The sequence below is a fragment of the Passer domesticus genome, chromosome 7, assembly GCF_036417665.1.
Source record: "Passer domesticus isolate bPasDom1 chromosome 7, bPasDom1.hap1, whole genome shotgun sequence".
Lineage (NCBI taxonomy): Eukaryota > Metazoa > Chordata > Aves > Passeriformes > Passeridae > Passer > Passer domesticus.
The window spans coordinates 56771518-56789751 of record NC_087480.1 but is presented as its reverse complement, the minus strand read 5'-3'; the positions used below and the strand labels follow the sequence as shown (position 1 = coordinate 56789751).

The 18234-nt window shown below is 44.5% G+C and overlaps 3 protein-coding genes across 5 annotated transcripts; 2 read left to right on the top strand and 1 right to left on the bottom strand.

Moving 5' to 3' along the window:
- Positions 1-67: 67 nt before the first annotated feature.
- BTF3L4 (basic transcription factor 3 like 4) lies at positions 68-7879 on the bottom strand. Of its 2 annotated transcripts, none has more exons than XM_064428873.1 (6): positions 7824-7879; positions 5533-5596; positions 4569-4682; positions 2353-2554; positions 1103-1162; positions 68-241 (listed from the first exon to the last, which is right to left on the bottom strand). In XM_064428873.1, the coding sequence occupies exons 2-6, from the start codon at positions 5584-5586 to the stop codon at positions 195-197; spliced, it is 477 nt and encodes a 158-aa protein (XP_064284943.1). In that variant the 5' UTR covers positions 5587-5596; positions 7824-7879; the 3' UTR covers positions 68-194. The 2 variants fall into 2 exon arrangements, with proteins under 2 accessions (XP_064284943.1, XP_064284942.1); XM_064428872.1 differs by lacking the exon at positions 7824-7879 and adding an exon at positions 6678-6807.
- TXNDC12 (thioredoxin domain containing 12) lies at positions 7308-16942 on the top strand. The gene is made up of 7 exons (XM_064428871.1): positions 7308-7517; positions 9493-9553; positions 14361-14413; positions 14908-14981; positions 15456-15525; positions 15615-15698; positions 16099-16942. Exons 1-7 carry the CDS (start codon positions 7427-7429, stop codon positions 16176-16178), a joined length of 513 nt encoding a protein of 170 aa, XP_064284941.1. The 5' UTR covers positions 7308-7426; the 3' UTR covers positions 16179-16942.
- KTI12 (KTI12 chromatin associated homolog) lies at positions 9560-14982 on the top strand. Of its 2 annotated transcripts, XR_010366556.1 has the most exons (3): positions 9560-12345; positions 14361-14413; positions 14908-14982. XR_010366556.1 is itself a non-coding variant. In XM_064428869.1 (1 exon), the coding sequence occupies exon 1, from the start codon at positions 11074-11076 to the stop codon at positions 11794-11796; it is 723 nt and encodes a 240-aa protein (XP_064284939.1). In that variant the 5' UTR covers positions 9560-11073; the 3' UTR covers positions 11797-13459. The 2 variants fall into 2 exon arrangements, 1 of the variants encoding a protein (XP_064284939.1); XM_064428869.1 differs by lacking the exons at positions 14361-14413; positions 14908-14982 and having other exon boundaries at positions 9560-13459.
- Positions 16943-18234: the final 1292 nt, after the last annotated feature.

Genomic DNA, 18234 nt, shown 5'->3' with positions numbered 1-18234 from the left:
AGTAGATCCTGGGAGTAAGTGCAAAATGCAAAATCAACTGACAGAAAATGCTGAACAAACAGCATCATAAAAATACAAAATATTTATATTACTGAACTATTAACAGATGATGTTCTCTGTTTCTTTAAAACTTTGGAACCACATAGCTGATTTCTTAAATCTAGTCCATGCCAGCTTCCAGAACTATTAATGTTTTAGTTAGCTTCATTCTTTGATGCTTCATCAAAATTTTCTACGAGATCTGAAAAAGATGAAGATATTTAATACAGTAATGCCCAGTAAGATTACCTTTGTAAGTTTAATGAAAATGCATACAATTACAGGAAAGGTTAAGTAATACTTAATTACACTTAGAGAAACCATTTCTTTATGGGCAGATTTCAAAGGGCTTTAGAAAATATTGTTTGTTTAAATGTACACAAAGAACAAGAAATACAGAAACACTCCAACAGTGAAAATTCTAACACTAAGTGCTGATTTTCAGAGGTGCTCTACTAGATTTAGTTGAGTTTTGAGCATCAACATTCTTTAAAGAATGCCTGCCATTTTACAGAACTGAATTTTATGCAAGGTCACAAAGAAATAACTGAGTGCCAAGGCAGGAGGAATTGAATCTCTGGTCCACACGTATGTTGTTTTAGCTAACACACCATACCAAAGGATACAGTGCAACGTGGTTATTGATAAAATAGTTATTTGCTGACAAATAAAGAACTTCTATTTACTCTCAGACACTGACACAAACCTTTTTTCTTCTGCTACAGAAATAAAAATTCCCACTCCCGACCCTGATATGAAAACAACCTGATAACTATGCCAATTATGTCATTTTGCAGTCCTAAACCCCTGTTTGGATATTTAGATACCCGTTCAATCTCACTGAAACTACTTTAACCTAGTTTCACTCAATAACTAAGGTAGTTGCACAAGGTAATCTTTTTTCCTAAAGCTGGAATCCCAAGTCATATTTTAATGCTGTCCTATACAAAAAGCTTCCCTTAGCAAGTGAGGAAGGAGTATGATCACATCAAAAGCTACACATTTAAATGACTGATTGAAAATACTTATATCTTAAGTGGACATAAAGTGTGTATGTGCCTACCTGGGACATCATCATCTTCTTCATCAATATCTTCAGATTTTGGTGCTTTACTATCCAACACTATAAAAAGAAATTTGGTGCTGAGTTCTCATAATAAAGAATCAGGGACACTCACACAACAAAATAAAAACCATACATGTGAAAAAAGCAAGCACTTCCCCAATCCCCAACAGTGACAAACACACAAATGACCAGGTACTGAGAGTTAACAGCATGACCAAAAGGTTTCCTTGGGGACATTCTGACAGCAAAGCATTAGCAGAGCCATTTTCAGATGCTATGGGGCAAGTTTGAAAAAGATCAAATGATAGAGAAAATCCCCAGCATGACTCAATCTTCTGAGTGAAGTCCCTGATTCAATGCAATAACATGGCACCAACCAGTGACCAACATATCACATGATTCAAATATGCTTATGATGGTCCATCTCTCTAAATTTTAGAAGGTGTTTTACACATTACTAAAGAAGAAAAACCCTTTACTTTCACTTAAACTCTGAACACGAATGTTGGAGAAATTAAAACTGATTTAAAAGGAATAACTGTTTGTTGAAAACATTAGAACAGGTGATGTATATTCCATTCCAAACACAGACAACTGCAACACATCCAACTACAGTCATCTTAATGGCCATAACAGTCTAAACTGGAACTGTACCTAATCTTCATTTTGTAACTGTAAAATTACAGTAATAGTTATACCACATACACCCTTCCACCCATGCTCCCAAGATTTTAAATTAACAGAAAATAAAGAATTATATGCATAACTGTGATTTGGTGGGTTTTTTTAGTTTTCATTTAAAACTTTGATTTTTAAGTAGTTTTTTAAAAGTCTTGGTTGGATTCCAAAGTGAATTGTAGAGCAGAAGAACATATTTCTTCTTCTACAACTGCAATAGAAATATGTTTTGTACAAACAAAGAAAACAAAACAGATTCCCTGACAAAGTTGAGTTTTTCCAAGGAAAAACAAGAACTTGCTTTCCCCTAAGCATTCTGCCATACACAGCTGTACACCTGCTATCATAGCATGCCAGACTTATCTATTTCTTATAAATCACAGCCTGCCTATGTAATCTTGAATCAACAAAGATAAAAGAAGTTATTCCCCACCCTCAGTGGCAAATAAATAAAAGCACACACACACTTCTGACTTTTTAAGTCAGAAGCTGTTGTTAAATTTGGATTAAAACTTTCAGTAGTTCATATGCGCTTTAAGTCAGCTGTGAAAGATTCCAGAAAGACCTACCTTGTCTTGGGAATTGTTCAGCTAACTTCCTGAGACTTGTTAAGCTGTCAGCACCAAGCTGGCTTAAGATGCCTGGAAGCATTTCTGTGATCGGTTTAGCCTCTGCATGACCAGTAATTGCAAAAGTGTTGGCAGAGAGGGAAGCTTGAACCTTGGGGTTGTTGAAGTGAATAACTGTTCCATCATCTTTTATCATGTTCACCTGTTTAAATATATTAATAACATTTACATAAGTGTTGTAGCATCTTGTTACACAAGCATAATAACTAAAATCTAGACCTGAAATATCAGAATTACAGAACTAGCAATCCTCCTGAAGGATAATAAAACCATGATAAAAGCACCTGGAATTAACACCATCTAAATTCAAAGATTCAAAGATTCAAAATTCAACCTTGCCACATCAGGTTAAGCCATTGCCTTTCAGAGGTTCCTGCTTCTTCCCAGCTGGCAGAGGCACAGGACTCACACTGGCTCAGGGCAGGGATGCACACACAGCACAGTTGGGATTAGGTACCAACTGCACTGGAACAGACTTCCAGTACCTTCCCAATAATTCCACAAGGGCTCTTAAGACTAAGGACACCACACAATGATCCTGCTCTCCTTCCCTGGCCTTCTGAATCACCACAAATTCTACCTTACAGCCAGTGTAGTGGCCTGCTTTAGAAAGCTGAAAAGCTTTTGCTTCTAGCCATGGATACACTATTATGCAAAAAATAATTGCCTAACCATAGGAGGAGAGTTCTACTCATCCAACACAACAGTGGTATTAAACTTACATGAAAAAAATTATTAAGCAATGTTTTTAGGTTACAGGGAGAAAAGAGGCTGAACTAAAGATGAGATCTAAAATGCAAAAACATCTAAGTTCTCAATCCTCAGACAGAGGAGCTCCTCACACAGCAGAGTTCCAGATATGTTTTGAACAGGAAATCCAGGTGTGTTGCTTTCCTGCAGAACTAAGCAATGTCCTGTCCTTTGCCCATGGAAATGGTAAAGGCTTCAAGCACAGTTATCCTGTTACTTAAGAGCCTCTTTCAAAATGACACAAATGTGTTACTCATGCTTGACTCAACATTACTCTTCTATGTGCACGAAGCTTACCAAGGTCAACCTGCGTTCACTTGAATAAAACATTCCACAATTAGGTCTCTTGTTATCAAGGTAGAAACATTTTGCATCATCTTCCTACACTGAGATATTTAAATTCCTTAATAACTGTGTCTGAATAAAGATCCTGTGCTCTGTGCACAAAAAAACCCCCTAAACACTAAGAAGAACCATGTCTTTCTTTAGTTCATATAGCTCTGCATATGTGTATTAAGCTTAAGAAAACAGACAAACTGAGCTGTTTCTGTAACAGAGGTCTGAAAACTCACAGGCAAACCACACCAATCTGCATTTGCTTTTGGAAGGGAGGAATGCACTTAGTGACTTCTTGCATGCACCTTGCAATCCTGCTTCAATTAATTAATCACAAATTAAATACTGCACTTCTTTAACCAAGCAGTACAAGTACTACAGCCCCACTGAGCTCACGATGGAGAAACCTCCTCCTCCTCCCATGTGTGAGGGTCACTCTCTACACTGTTATGGAAAACATGTTTTATTAATACATGTAAATTAGAGGTATTCAAGGAACATCTGAAACCTTCACATTCCCACTTACATTAACACAGAAGCTGCTTCTGTAGAGTCTCTGCAGTGCTTTAAAAAACATTTTCTGTAACTACTGCAAACAATTCCAGCAATTTTTGTGTAGAAGGCCCCAATTTTAATAACACAGACTCAAGTTCTTATCAAGGTGTGTTTCTAAATTTCCTTCCTTCATAATCTGCAGCACACTTGCTCTAGATGTGCCTGCACAGTCCATGTACATTTATTGCTCTTCTCTTCAGAGCAGGTAATCAAGTTCACAAAAGTCAAGAATGAAGAGAAGTTTTGTTCTGCAATGAGTGCAAGACACACACAGAGCTTACTAGCTCCAGCACACACTGCCTGGCCAGCAGAACCTTCACCTTTCCTTCTCCAGGCACAAAGACATTTATGCCAATGAGACAATACATCAAACAACATTACCTCTCAATAACCAGATCTCTGTGGTTTTGCTTGGAAGATAAAACTGTTGTCAAAAACAAAAGCAAACCACACCACCACCAAAACAATAGAGTGAATTTAATTTCAATCAGGAAACACTTGTTTTTTCACTATACCTCTTCAATGCCAGCAATGTTATTTACAGCCAGTTTTTTGAGGGAACTCTGAAGTTTTTTGTCATCAGCTGTAGCTGTTCTGTGCACCACCTTCTTCTTTCTGCGAGCTGTTCCCTGGGAGGAATCAAGAGACAACAGTCAGCTCTGCTCAAAATCTCACAACAGCAACTGCAAAAGTCAGGGCACAGTCTGAGCCACATCTTTCAAGTTATGAGACATTTCTGTAGACAAAATTGCTTCTCAATTTATTTCCTTTTACCTACAACTTTGGCCCTCATTCCCAATTTTAAGCTTTTTCTTAAGCATAAAAGACCAAAGAAATACCAAACAGCAGCATATTTTCCCTTTCACTAAGCCAGGCTACAAAAATATTATTTAATATTAAGCAATACATAACAAAGTTTCCTCAAGATACTTTTTCCAAAACAAAGCACAAATACAGTGATTTAAATAGCCCCACTTTGGCAACCAAGCCATTAACGCTTTCAGAGTGTTCCACAGACAGCAATTTTGGAATTCCTGCTCTGCAAACTTCTGTACAATCATCCCTATGACAGGGGATGAGCACCCACACTGAACAAACTACATGCCTTTCTACTGGTCATAATAACTGCCCACTAGCTCAGAGAAAAGAAACAGCCCAATGTACAGCCAGTGCCTGAAGCAGGCACACAGAAGAAAATCCCCAACAGGGAGACCATAAAGGCAGAACTGGAACACCCAACAGGTGAGATCAGCTGGAGCTTTCACAGGTCACAACAAGTCATTGAATTAAAACAATGCTTGCACACTGCAAACTGCTCATCCAGTCATTGTGAGCTGAAAGGAACTTGCATTTCAGGTAGCTGCACTATAGGCCAGATCACACAAAACTTGTATTAGTCAAGCCTGAGCATAACTTTTTTCATCTCTTCCTAAGAACTTCAGCCTATGGTTTCAAAAGCATCTCTGGTGGTTTTCTTACCTTTCCTCCTATTCGGACCTGGGCTTGAAGCTTGGCCAGTTTTTCTTGGTTCATAGTGCTACGTCTGAAGAGCAAAAACAAGTTCAACTTAACACCAAAACACTAACAACAAAAGTCACAGGCAATTTAAGATTACCCTTACAATTGCAGCGGGTTTTCAAACTTCTAGAACATCACCCAAAACAGAGTCTACAAATACACAAACCCAGAGCATTAAAGCCACACCACCTAAGCAATCCATAATGGTCCTGCAGTAGGAGGAACCCACATTCAGCTGAAGTGTCTGTGCCACGATGAGCCAACTCCACAGGACATTTCATTGTGCATCAGGCCGAGGTACTAATTTCCTAGGTACTAGTTTTTAGTAAACTAATGCCAGTTTTCTGCTGGAAGTATTTAACTGAATTACTGGCTCAAACCAGCACATACAGGACAACTGGGCCTGGGAAAACACCTTATCTTCACGAGGGTCCAGGGACACATTCATACCTAAACTACCTGGAATAGTATTCATACAATAAATCTATGATACTTATGAATAATAAGCGATATCCAAACTCTGTGAAGTTCATGTATGGACGCATTTACTACATGAACTTCTGGAAGCTCTTCATCCAACACAGTAACTGGGAACTTTATCCAGTGCTTCTCCCACGGGTCAGACCTTTAAAGGCTGAAAGCCCTGAAAAATCCATAATGGGTGAAAACACGCCTCAAGCCTCCCAGCAAAAGGAATGCGTTTCTCTGCCCTGCCCCAGCGCTCGCGGAATCTCCGCGTGTGCTTTGTGCGGGAGCGAGCGGGGGACGAGCGGAGCGGGCAGGGGCCGGCGCACGGGGGGACCCCGCGGCACAAGGGGCTCGGGGCGGCTCGCTGGGCAGCCCCAGAGCACGGGGAGCGGCAGGGGAGCGCGGCCCATCCCCCAGGAGCCCGTGCAGCCGCGGTCCACGGGAGAGCCGCGGCCCCCGAGCCGGGGCAGCCCCCGCACAAGGGGATCGCTCGCTCGGCCTCTCCTCGGGGAGCGGCCCAGCACTGCCCGAGGGGACAGGACCGAGCTGCCGCGGCGCCCCGCCCGCCCCAGGCCGGCGGGGAGGCGGCGATAGCGGGACATGGGAAGAGCGGGACGCGGGCAGAGCGGGCCCCTCACCTGAGCGCGGCGGAGCCCCGCTGCCAACACGCGGCGAGAACAAGATGGCGGCCGAGGAAGGAAAGAGAGGCGCACAGAGAAAGGAAGCGCCGCGCCACGTGACGGCGCCAGCCCGCCCGCAGATGGGCGGGCCCGCCCACTCATTTACATAGAGGCGGGGGGCGTGTTATGCCCGCACAGGCTCCTGGGAGTTGTAGTTTCCAGGGAGCGGCAGTCGCCCGTGCCTCGGGGCAGGGAGCGGTGCCCTGTGACTCAAACTGGGACGCGGCGCTTCCAAACGCGCCGCCACTCGCTTTGCCCCTCTTAGCGAACCCTCCCTCACACGCTGCGCTGGCGGTCGGTGTTGCCTTCCCGCCAGCTTGGCAACTTCGGAGAGCAGAGTGACAAAAGGGTTTATTTGCGATGGAGAAAATAAATCCGGAACCACCCCCCTCCCACCGCTGCCGGCTCCCATCGGGGTAACGCTGGGGTTTGCCCAGGAGAAGTAACCAGGGCTCTGGGGCCCGGTGCGATGACTCCGACCCCGGGGGTCCCGGCTCCCTGTAAGGAGCTGAGCTCATCCCGAGCCCCCGGCACCCCCGGGCCCAGCCGTCAGGGCGGCGCACCGCCCACATCCGCCACACATCACTTCCTGGGCTTTAAAAAACGGGAAAAAAAAAAAAAAGGATTAAAAAAAAGAAAAAAAAAAAAAAGTCCAGTTAAGCGGGTCCTGTCGTGTCCGGAGGTTCGGGGCCGTACCCGCCGACAGCATGAAGGCTCAGCCCGCGGCAGCCTCCGTCCTCTGCCTGTGCCTGGTGCTGGCGGCCTGCGCCGCCTCCGCCGCGGGAGGGCTCGGAAAGGGTCAGACAAACGCTTTCTTCGGGCTTTCCCCAACTTCTGTCCCCACTCGGGGCGGGTCCGGTCCCCTCAGCCCGCGGGGCCGCCGGGGGGGCAGAGGGCGCAGCTCGGGCTCCGGAGGTGCGGGGGGCTTTGCGGGGTGCCCCCGTTGTGGCTGAAGCCCTCCTGAGGGCTCCGCGGAGCCCCGGCGGAGCAGCCCCGCCGTGCCCAGTGCCCCGTGCCTGCCCGCCTCCGCCGGGCCCCTGGCAGGCGATGAATGGCCCTTCCCTCCGCCCTCGGCTTCCCTCGCCCTTCGTGACCGCTCCTCACCTCGAGCCGGCTCGCCCAGGCTCCTTGTCTAATTACCGTGTCTAATAGCCCGGTTCACCCGCGGCCTGGGCTTCACCCGGGTGGTGGCTTTGCCGTAGAGGTAAATCTCCTCCTCAAGGCTGGTTGCAACCAATTTGATCGATGAAGGCAAAGCTGTGGTGTGGATCCCAGCCAGCCATTCACCCTTTAATTCCCCAGATGACTTTCATTCAAAAGATACGCTCTGTAATGTGTTGGGCGATGCTTTTAAAAACACACTGATGCTCACCACAAAGTGGGGTTTGTTTTAAATATAGAAAAGCTGTTGAAAAGTGGTTCCCAGCTAGAACAATAGAAGGGGTTTTTATTTTAACATTTTGGCCTTTGACTGAAATAGCTGAGGTGTCAATATTCTGGGTAGACGTGACTTGTGCTGATCCAGCTGGGTTTTGCTCTGGGATGTTGAGCTCGTACATAGTCCTGTGTCGGGGGCTGCCTCAGCACTTGCTGTGTGGGTGTGAGGGGACAGGGCCCAGGCACCCCCACCCTGCTGTGAGCCCATCTCTTTGATGTGTTGCATCACTCAGGTCACAGTTGCTCATATCAGCAGAGATCAGGAACACAAACACTGTGCCACTGTCCTCACCTCCTGCGTGCTGAACGGAGGTGTCCCCAAGACTTGCCTTGTTTTAGGCTTTCTCCAGCTTCTTTGCCATGGTTGGCTGCTGGAGACGATCTCCACTCTCCCGTGTCTGCACTGGGCACTCTGTGGCTCCTGATCTCTGTGTAGCTCCCAAAGTCTGCTCCCCTCAGCACCTTGGGCGGGTTCTTCACTAATCCGAACCCTTAGGGATGGGAAGGGGCAAACCAAGGCTCATGTTTGGCCATCCAGCACAGTAATTATCAATTACTGGAACCAAGAACTCTGAGGAGGTGTTCCAGGAGAGTTTCTCTTTGTACAGCTCCTGGATCTCCTTAATCTAAGCCCTCCAGGTGGCTTTTGGCCATGTGCTGTGCTGGCTACAAAAAAACCCCAACCCTGGCAGTCACTGCTTTGCAGCTGTTAAACATAGACTGACTCACTCTTAAGTCAATTGACATAACAAGACTTGTTATCTGGATGCCAGATAAAATATTTCCTGCATCGTTCACTCACTGTAACACTCAGAAATCTGTATAATGGTGTTCTTTCTTGCTCTTCCATGACATTATCATCAGCAGGAATACTTAGCAGAATAGCTTTAGAGCAACTAATGATCACATGTTGGTCTAGAAATTTTAAAGTTTCTCTTTAGTTTACCTTCGGTGGGATTTAGGAAGCCAAATGCTGACATGTTTAATTTGTCTTTCATCAGATAATAAATGTTCACAGACTGAAAAAGAACGGGGAATAATCAGAAGGCACTTCAATTTTAATATCTGTTTGGGGGATTTTAGTATAATTTACATGCATATATAGAAGTATTCATGAGCATGGTATGTTTTTGTTAATTAATTTCAATGGGATTCCTCATACGACTGTGTGGGTGGGCTGTAAGTATTTCCAGAAGTCTTTCCAGAAGTGGAGCTATAGTTGTCTTTAAAAAAAGAATATAAAATGAGTTGAAAATACTCTCGAGGGTTGGGCTGTTTTCCTCTGTTAGCTGACATGTTAAATTATGCAGCATTTATAAACCCTTCTCTCTGACAGGTTTTGGAGATCATATTCATTGGAGAACACTGGAAGATGGGAAGAAAGAGGCAGCAGCCAGGTATGTTCATTAGTTGTAAATACAGAAATGTGTCTTCAGAAGCATTCACAATGGTCCTATTTCAGCCCTAAATTTAACCACAGAAAAGAGTCTCTATTAACAAAAATGAGTGTGGTTTAGGAGACTTCAGATCCCTACAGGTTATTGGAGAGAAGATACAGAATTTTGTTAACTTTGCTAAGGCACCGCCTAGGTTTAATCACTGCAGTCTAATTAAATGATTGAAGCTCTAGCATGTCCTTGAAACAAGAAAATAATTATTTATCACAGTAAAGAAAGATATGGTTCTCAAATACACAAATGCAAGTGTAAGTGGTGCTCAATGCCCTTAAACTCAGCAGTGCTAAGAGCTTCCCTAAAATTCCTTGTGCTTGTATAGATGAGGCCTCAGCATGAGGTATTTTGTTTCCATCTGCAGCAAAAATCTGAAAGTTTCAAACTGTAGTGAACTGACAGAACCTGTTTTGGGCTAAGCTTAAATTCTAAAAAGAACAATGTCTCTGTGAAAAATGACATCTTGACTTTTTTTTTCCTCATAGTTTCTTCTGCTTCTTGTTAAAATCCAAGAAGGAGAATATCAGGCTTAAAAATTCTTTTGCATTTTAACTTTATAACCTAGATCTGACAATGCTGACATGAGCAGAAATTACTCATGCCTTCCAGGTTTGCTGTTTAATTTAGCTCTGCTCTCAAACTGATCCATCTGGCAAGTTCCAAACTCCAGTGCAGACATTGAATTAACCCAGATGGTACACTTCAGAAGTCTTACAAGTTTTTATAACTTGATACTTTGGCATTTTTGGGGGGGGGTGTGGAAAGTAGATTATTTCAGTTTTTACTGTTATAATTGTAGCAGCAGCAGAGGAAGCTTTAAAGTGAGAGAGAAGAAGGTGGGAAGGATGGCAAGATCTGAGCTCTCAGGTTTAGATAGGATTAGTGTTCCTGCTCCAAAAGACCCTGCAGCAAGGGATGGGATGGGTGTGAACCACACTCTCTCCTTTCACTGCTGATGCACAGATCTGCTCGCTGATTTGAGCACGGCAGCATTTTGAGTGTTATTGAATTGAAAGACTGGGAGAAACTACTAATAGGAAAAAAAAAACAACCTAAAAAGTACTTTTTTTTTTTTTTACTAAGTCTGACCATAAATCAGGAGATGAAAAATTACACAAAATTATCTGGGATGCATGAAGTGAGATGCACCAGAGCCGATGGTCTAGGAAGCGTCAAACCTTCGATTTGAATTCTGTAAACTGCACAATGTCATGGGATGCTGGGGACCTCTCGGTTTTAAATTCCCTGCGGGCGAGGGCGCGGTCCCTTCGTTCCAACAGCTGCTGCGATGGCGTTTTTAAGCGGGACGCGGTGTGGCGGTGTCACAGCCCTGCTGGGCGCGGTGACTCTCTGCGGCCGCGGGGCGGAGGAGCGCCCGGGGCTGCGCGGGGCCGGCCGGGCTGCGGGTGTGTGTGCCCGGCGGAAGCAGTCGCTGCACGTCCGGGTCGGGTGTCGCTGGCGGGGCGATGCCGCTGGTGGTGCTGTGCGGGCGGCCCGGCAGCGGCAAGAGCCGGCGGGCGGCCGAGCTGCGGGAGGCGCTGGGCGGCGCGGAGCGGGCGGCGCACGTCGTGGCCGAGGCGGAGGGCGGCCGGGCGGCGCTGCGGGCCGAGGTGGAGCGGCGGCTGAGCCGGCGGGACGTGGTGATCGTGGACGCGGGCAACGAGCTGCGGAGCATCCGCTACGAGCTGTACTGCGCGGCGCGGCAGGCGGGCACGGCGCGCTGCCTCCTGCACTGCGCCGGCGGCGCGGGCGGCCCCGACGAGCCGCCCTTCGAGGAGCCCGACCCGAGCTGCCGCTGGGACCGGCCGCTGTTCACGGTGCGCGGCGAGGAGCCGCTGCCGCTGGGCGCCATCCGCGCCGCGCTGTTCGAGAGCGCGCCGCCGCCGCCGCACCGCGCCACCCGCGCGCAGCCGCTGCAGTCGTGCGGCTTCCTGCACCAGCTGGACCGCGTCACGCAGGACGTGCTGGCCGCCGTGCTGGCCGCGCAGAGGAGCGGGGCGCAGCCCGGGGAGACCGTCCGCGTCCCCGGCGTGGCCGAGGGGCTGGTGCTGAGCCGGCCCGTCAGCGTGGCCGAGCTGAGCCGGCTGCGGAGGCAGTTCATCAGCTACACCAAGATGCAGCCCAGCGATGAAAACCTGCCGCAGCTGGCCAGCATGTTCCTGCAATACCTGAGCCGCAGCATCCAGTGAAGTGTCGCCTGTGCCACCCAGCAGTGGCGGTGGCCCGGCCCGAAGTACTCGCAGCGGGAGGAATGTGCCTTGGGGCACAGAGCCCGCAGAGCCTGGGTCCCACCGGCCGGGGGTGGATCACTGGGCAGCAGCAGCTCTGAGAGGGTGGGCTCCGTGTCCCTGCAGCAGCCGAGCCAGCTGCATTGCTGGGGGGTCTCCAGGGATGCAGTTCCTCACCCCTGCCTTCTCCCCGCTGGCATCTTGCAGAAAGGAGAGCTACTGGTGCATCCCCAAGCAAGTGAAGTCTCCTGTGGAGATGCAAACCCTAGTAATCCAATAGTGTGATGTGAAAGTGCAAAAGGTGATGACTATAGGGAAGACTTTTCCCTCCACATTGGCATGTGTGTGCCTGGAATAAGAAGATTGTTTTTCCAGAGCTACCACCAGATAATGTCAAACTGCAGAAGAGACTTCGGGCCCAGAACTGGAACAGAGTGTATTTTTAGGATATGACTCTTTCAAAAAAATCTGACTGACCTGAGAGAGATTTTCACTCTGCACTGCAAAAAGGTGCTGGCTTAACAGACTCAGACTTCTCTGTTTCAGATCTAATAATAAAATGTGTGCCTTAAATGGAGTAAAGTCTTCATTTACCTGCAGGACTATTTTACTGAAAAAAACTTGGCCATGTCTTTTTTCTTCAAGGTCATTATACACCCTTAAAACCATCATTTTACACCCTTAAAAACACAAATTGCTTAAGAATGAGTGCTGTCATAGGAAAAATGAGCTAAAATGACAGTAATAAATGTATTTATTTCTGTTCTGTGTGAAACTCATACGTCTGTACTGGCTGTGAAACTGGCTAAGTTTCCAATAATTTTGGGTACAGCTTATATAAACTTCTCACTTTCTGATGGATGCTTCATTCTTCATTCTAATAAATGGTGGCTTTTCGTTTTAATTTTATGTGTAGTGCTCACTGGGATGAAATGGTGAAGTGGAGCAGGAAGGGTTACTTCAGTTACAGTGTCTGCCTGGCACACCAGCTGCTAAGGGGCTTTATGCACTGCAGAACTTAGAAATTACTATAAAAGTGTTTTTATATAAATAAGTTTATTTTACCAGTCAAAGTAAAGAGAACAAAACTGAGAAAACACATCAATTATCTGAAACCTCTGTGAGTTCTCACTGATTAATAAAAGTTGATATTTCAAGGAAGTGAGCACTTTAATTTAAAATCTGCTTTTAAAATTTCTCTTTAAAAAGTGTGTGGCAGTGCCAGCAGACCATTGAACTCTTTCAGTATGAATCACTGGTTCTTGATGATGAGAACAATCTTAAATCCACTCTTAAATCAGCCTCTCCTCAAGAAATAAGCAAAATAATTTTGGACTCTCTATAGAAACAATGAAAAGAAGTCAGGGAGAGGGAGGGCACTGTGGCAGTGCAAGCTTTGCTAGGGAAATGTGTATTTTTGCTCCTTACTGCACGCAGATATAAAGTTGATGACATATCAGTTAATTATAGATGGCAAATTTGTGTTTGAAGAATTCTAAATGTTAATGGCTTCATTTCCACCTTTTCCTTGTTCTAAAGTTCATTACTGAACACTGCTAAGTAGAGATTTCCTTTCATGTCTGTTTACATCCAAAGAAAAACTCATACGTAGTTCTGCTAGTAATTAATGTTGTTGTGTGCAAAGGTGTTAATAATTCATGTGTATGAAAATTTGACTTTATCCCCTAATGTGGTGCAGAGTTTACAGTCAGAGAAAGCTTACAGTTTGCTTTGCTTGGCGTATCCTGAAAGAAGTATCCATATAGGATGTTCTCTCCAGATTCCTTCCTCTCCCTCACCTAATTTTAGGCTGTTCTTACTGTTCTGGAAGCCATATCATTATTGTATGGAAACAATCTCTGGGTAGTGTAGCTCATAGATGTAAAATCAATTACTTGGAAAGTGTGAAAGCAAAAATAACTTCAGTCCTTTTGCATTGCACTTTATTTAGGCTGCAGTTCCTCACAGACCCCCTCTCCTTCTTATCCCTGGTACTGGATGTATCCACCACAATGGATGTGTTGGTTTCAGCATACAAATGTGTAGGAAGCCGTGCAGGCAGCCAAAGGGTTGCTGGGTTATTTGGTTTGCTGGCTGCTCAGTGGAGAGCCTTAGTCACAGGAGGTGACTGAGACGTGGGCTGTAACGGGGACAGATTGGCATCCACTGGATTGCCTTAAGCAGCCACAAAAATCCATCCTGAGATCTCTCAAGCAGCTGCTGTCATTAACCATTTCCAGTAATCCAGGAAAAAAAGCATGACCAGTTGTGTATCTGAGAAATCTAAACTAAGAAGAGAAAGTCTCCTCCTCTACACAAGCAGTAATTGGCTGGCAGCTATAATGAATTATTTTAGCACATGTTTTAAGATTGGGAAAACTTTTTGCAAGACAACCTTAAAACACCCCATAATCTCTTTACATCTGACTTATTTCCCATTACATTTAGCCTTTGAGGAAGCCTTTACTGTTAAACTGTACATGTAATAGAATTTCTTTGACAATTTTCGTTCTTCTTTTTGTTAGTGGTTTGCCTCTTATGGTTATCATCCACAAGTCCTGGTGTGGAGCTTGCAAAGGTAAGTGCATTGAATACTAGAGCGTGCTGAAATTTCTAATGAACCTTTGTGCAGACATCATGTAGCCATGAGAAATGTGAATTTTGCATCCAAAATGTAACTATTGGTTTTTGCATTTCATTGAGAGTGGCATAATATGGTGGTGTCATAGCAAACAAACAAGCTGGGTGTATGGCTAAGCCCTAAAGGATGAGGTAGTTGAGTGGGAGTGGTGGTTTGCAGCAGGATTTCTGTTTCTGATGCACTGGATCTAATACAACCACCTATGGTTGTTGGGCAGGCTTCAGCCCATGGCTGCCAGGCAAAAATTGCTGCAGTTTCCTCCTGTTCTGAGCCTGGCTGGAAGTGCTGGATATATACATTCCATTTACTCACTGTTTATTGAAAAGTGCCACCTCTCCAGAGGGAGGGGTGGAGATTTTGATATTGCCCTGAAAATCTGAAGTATTTTCCACTGCTTTTACATACCTCTTATTTTTATTTTTTTTCTTTAGCTTTGAAGCCAAAGTTTGCTGAATCCAAGGAAATCTCTGAACTTGCCCATAATTTTGTTATGGTCAACCTTGAGGTAGGTTGCCTTATGATCTGTATCCATGTTCTGCCTAGTAATGAAGCATTTGGAATCTGACTCAACTGGTTGTGTCCTGTTTTGTGTACATCCTTAATCCTGCACTCCAAAATAGGCATTCAGGATTGATGGATAGAGCTCATTGTTCTAAAAAGACTTTTTTCAGTCTGGTTATTTTAGTTGTGTTTATAAACCTGGCTCTCTGCCATTGTCTCTTTAACACTTTGTACCTTGTGTGATTCAGTTTCCACAAGAAAGCAATTATGTTCATTCTCTCAGTACATATAAAATATTCCTGTAGCAGAGTGGGGTGGGTAATGCAAATTGACAGACCAGAAAAAAATTGTTTTCACAAATTATACTTATGTAGGTAAAAATAACTTTCTGAAGGCAGTAACTTGTTTCTGTGAAAGGCACCATGTTTTGTTAGATGTCTTGCTAATATCTTTCCTCTCTCCTGCCTTGCTGTGGAAGGATGATGAAGAGCCAAAGGATGAAGCCTTTAGTCCTGATGGAGGTTATATTCCCAGAATTCTTTTCATGGGTAAGGCTTCCACAGCTTTTGTGTCTATTCACAGCACTGGGTTCGTACTGTTTCCATCTAAATTTCCTGTTGGATTTCTTATTTCATAGACCCCAGTGGAAAAGTCCATCCAGAAATCATAAATGAGAGAGGAAACCCCAGCTACAAGTATTTCTATACCAACGCTGATCAAGGTATGTGTTGAGACATTTGGAGTGCATTTTTAGTGAGATGAACCTTTGGCAGTGGAGAGAAATAATACTACTTTAAAGTGTAACTGGGAGTGGTTAAATACAGTGTGGGTGATTCTCTGGTGCCTCAGTAACCATATTCAGAATCATGATTCACCTTAATACCTACTAAAAGTCTCTAGGACCTAATTTAGTCTCCAGTTCTGGCATGGGAAATCATGGAATTTGCATGATCCAGCCACACATAGTTGGGATAAGGGTGCAGGACTGTTTTTTTCCTTACAGATTAATCTGTAGATCTACATTTTGTAACTGTGTTGTTTTAAATCACTTTCATTACCTGTTCACCTTGACGTTTTCACCCTGAGATTAATGGTTGGTATCTCTCTGTGTAATCTTTCAGTTGTCCAAGGGATGAAGGAGGCCCAGGAGAAGCTGACAGGTGATGCTTTCAAACAAAAGCACCTGGGAGATGAACTATAATGAATACACTGAAAGATACCTTTCCAGCATTTCAAAACTGAGAGGAAATTATTAAACAGACCAAGAATGTAGATGCACTGAAGGGACATAATTCCCCTGTCAGCAATGTTAGGTTAAAAACCCTGTTTGGAGTTCACACACACACACACACAATAGTTACAGTGTTTTCTCAGCCTGGCAGTTTGAACTGTGGTGGTTCTTTGCAACTGGGTAATGTGCAAACACATCTCTGTGTGTGTTTGAGCAACCACTAATATTTGGTGTTAAAAGGGAGGTGTATGGGAAACACTATTTGAGGACAATGTGATGGGAAAAACTAGAAGTAGCCATCATTTTGACACTAATCAGGGTTGAATCTCTCTTTTCTCACTGGTATTATGTGATCCCATAGTTTTTACTGGGCATTCCCATCACTGGGGCATGTTCCTGGGCCAGTTCTTTTCTAGATATCCAAAACCATGAATTCTGCCACTACAGCAAGTAGAATACATTTCATGAATGTCCAGATAGCATGTGAATTATCAGCTCTGCAAATGTATTTTTGTGTAAAACTGTGTGATTCATCTTTATTTGCCTTTGGGCAGAAATTTAACTTTTTCCTTATGCACTCACCTTTTGATTGTTCCATCAAGTGAGGGTGGGTTATGTTGAAGCTTTACGGGGTTTCCCCTTTTATTCTTTGAATGTTTTTGGCGAATGCCTTGCCATCACATTGTACTGTATTTTTGTACCAGGGTGAAAAAAATAAACCTTTTTAAACATAAGCATGCAGAGAGTGTTGTGTGGTTTACATTCTTAAGCATGGGGGGGGATGTGTTTTTGTTTGTGTTGCAGTGATTATTAATGTTGGCTGTCACAGCTGAAGATTTCTCCTTTTTTATAATTAAAATACATAATTTGTTTTTCCATACAATTACAATTCAGCCATCCTTACACTACCCCCACTGTTGAAGGCAATGTGTTTATTTACTGGAACTGAAGAGAATAATAGAGGGGTGTAAAATCACCCCTCTTGACTTGCTGGGGACACTTTTTCTAATGCAGCCCAGCATGCTGTGAGCTTCTTTGTCCCATGAGTGCATTGCTGGCCCATGATCAGCTTGTTCTCCACCTGGATTCCTGTATTCTCCTTTGCAGCAAAACAGATTTCCAGACTTTCTTGTTCCCAGTTGAAGGGCTTTGCATTTCCCTTTCTTGAGCCTCCTGACCACCCTCTCTGCCCATTTCTCCAGCCTCTTGAGGTCCTCAGTGGCAGCACAGCCACTGTTACCTGGATATCAGCTCCTCTCCCCAGCTTTATATCATCTGCCAGTTTGCACAGTTAAAAAGTACCAACTGAGGGTACTCCACTAATGATGAGCTCCCTTCAGGCTTGCTGTTCTGCCAGTTTTCCATCCATTTCACTGCCCACTTATTTAGGTTGTACTTCATCAGTTTGTCTGTGGGGATGCTTTGGGAGACAGTGTTGAAAGCCATAGGAAAGCCAAAATAAACACCACCTACTGCTCTCCCCTCAGCCACCAAATCAGTCATCTCAAGCGAAAATTCCTGTCCACAAGATACTTGCCATAACTTCCCATAACAAACAAGGAGATCATTTTCTACAGATACTTACTGAGGAGCCATCTGAGGACATTAGGTGGGGGAAATTGTCTATACAATACACCTAATTGTCTACTGAACCAATTTTTACTGTTCAGCAGCATTAGGAATTCTACTTTCCAGACCAGTCTGTCTTAAGAAATTTTAGGCACCAAAACTCAACTGGGTACTAAAAGAAAAGGACTAAGTGGAATTAATGGGATTATTGCACATTGCAATTACCCTGCTCAGCTGCTAATAGTTACTCTGCAGGCTTTATCCTCTGCTTCTCTTGCAAATTAACAATGGAATTGAACTCAGCAGCTACTCTCAAGTCATATCAACCTCAAAGCAAATCTACATAAGCCTTAAAAAAGGATTTGTGTTGTGCAAAGTATTCCTTTTTTTCCCCCATCTCTATCCATTGAGCAAATAAAAAATAGTTCCCATCTGATGTTCATTTTATTTAGAGCTT

Bases quoted from the DNA above. Each gene is read 5' to 3' on its own strand.
- TXNDC12 (XM_064428871.1), top strand. From the start codon at position 7,427: ATGAAGGCTCAGCCCGCGGCAGCCTCCGTCCTCTGCCTGTGCCTGGTG. The intron at 7,518-9,492 runs GTCAGACAAACG...TCTCTCTGACAG, and splicing joins CGCGGGAGGGCTCGGAAAGG to GTTTTGGAGATCATATTCAT. The intron at 14,414-14,907 runs GTAAGTGCATTG...TTTTTTCTTTAG, and splicing joins CTGGTGTGGAGCTTGCAAAG to CTTTGAAGCCAAAGTTTGCT.
- BTF3L4 (XM_064428873.1), bottom strand. From the start codon at position 5,586: ATGAACCAAGAAAAACTGGCCAAGCTTCAAGCCCAGGTCCGAATAGGA. The intron at 2,555-4,568 runs GTATAGTGAAAA...ATATTTAAACAG, and splicing joins ACATTGCTGGCATTGAAGAG to GTGAACATGATAAAAGATGA. The intron at 1,163-2,352 runs GTAGGTCTTTCT...TTCTTTTTATAG, and splicing joins TGAACAATTCCCAAGACAAG to TGTTGGATAGTAAAGCACCA.
- KTI12 (XM_064428869.1), top strand. From the start codon at position 11,074: ATGCCGCTGGTGGTGCTGTGCGGGCGGCCCGGCAGCGGCAAGAGCCGG.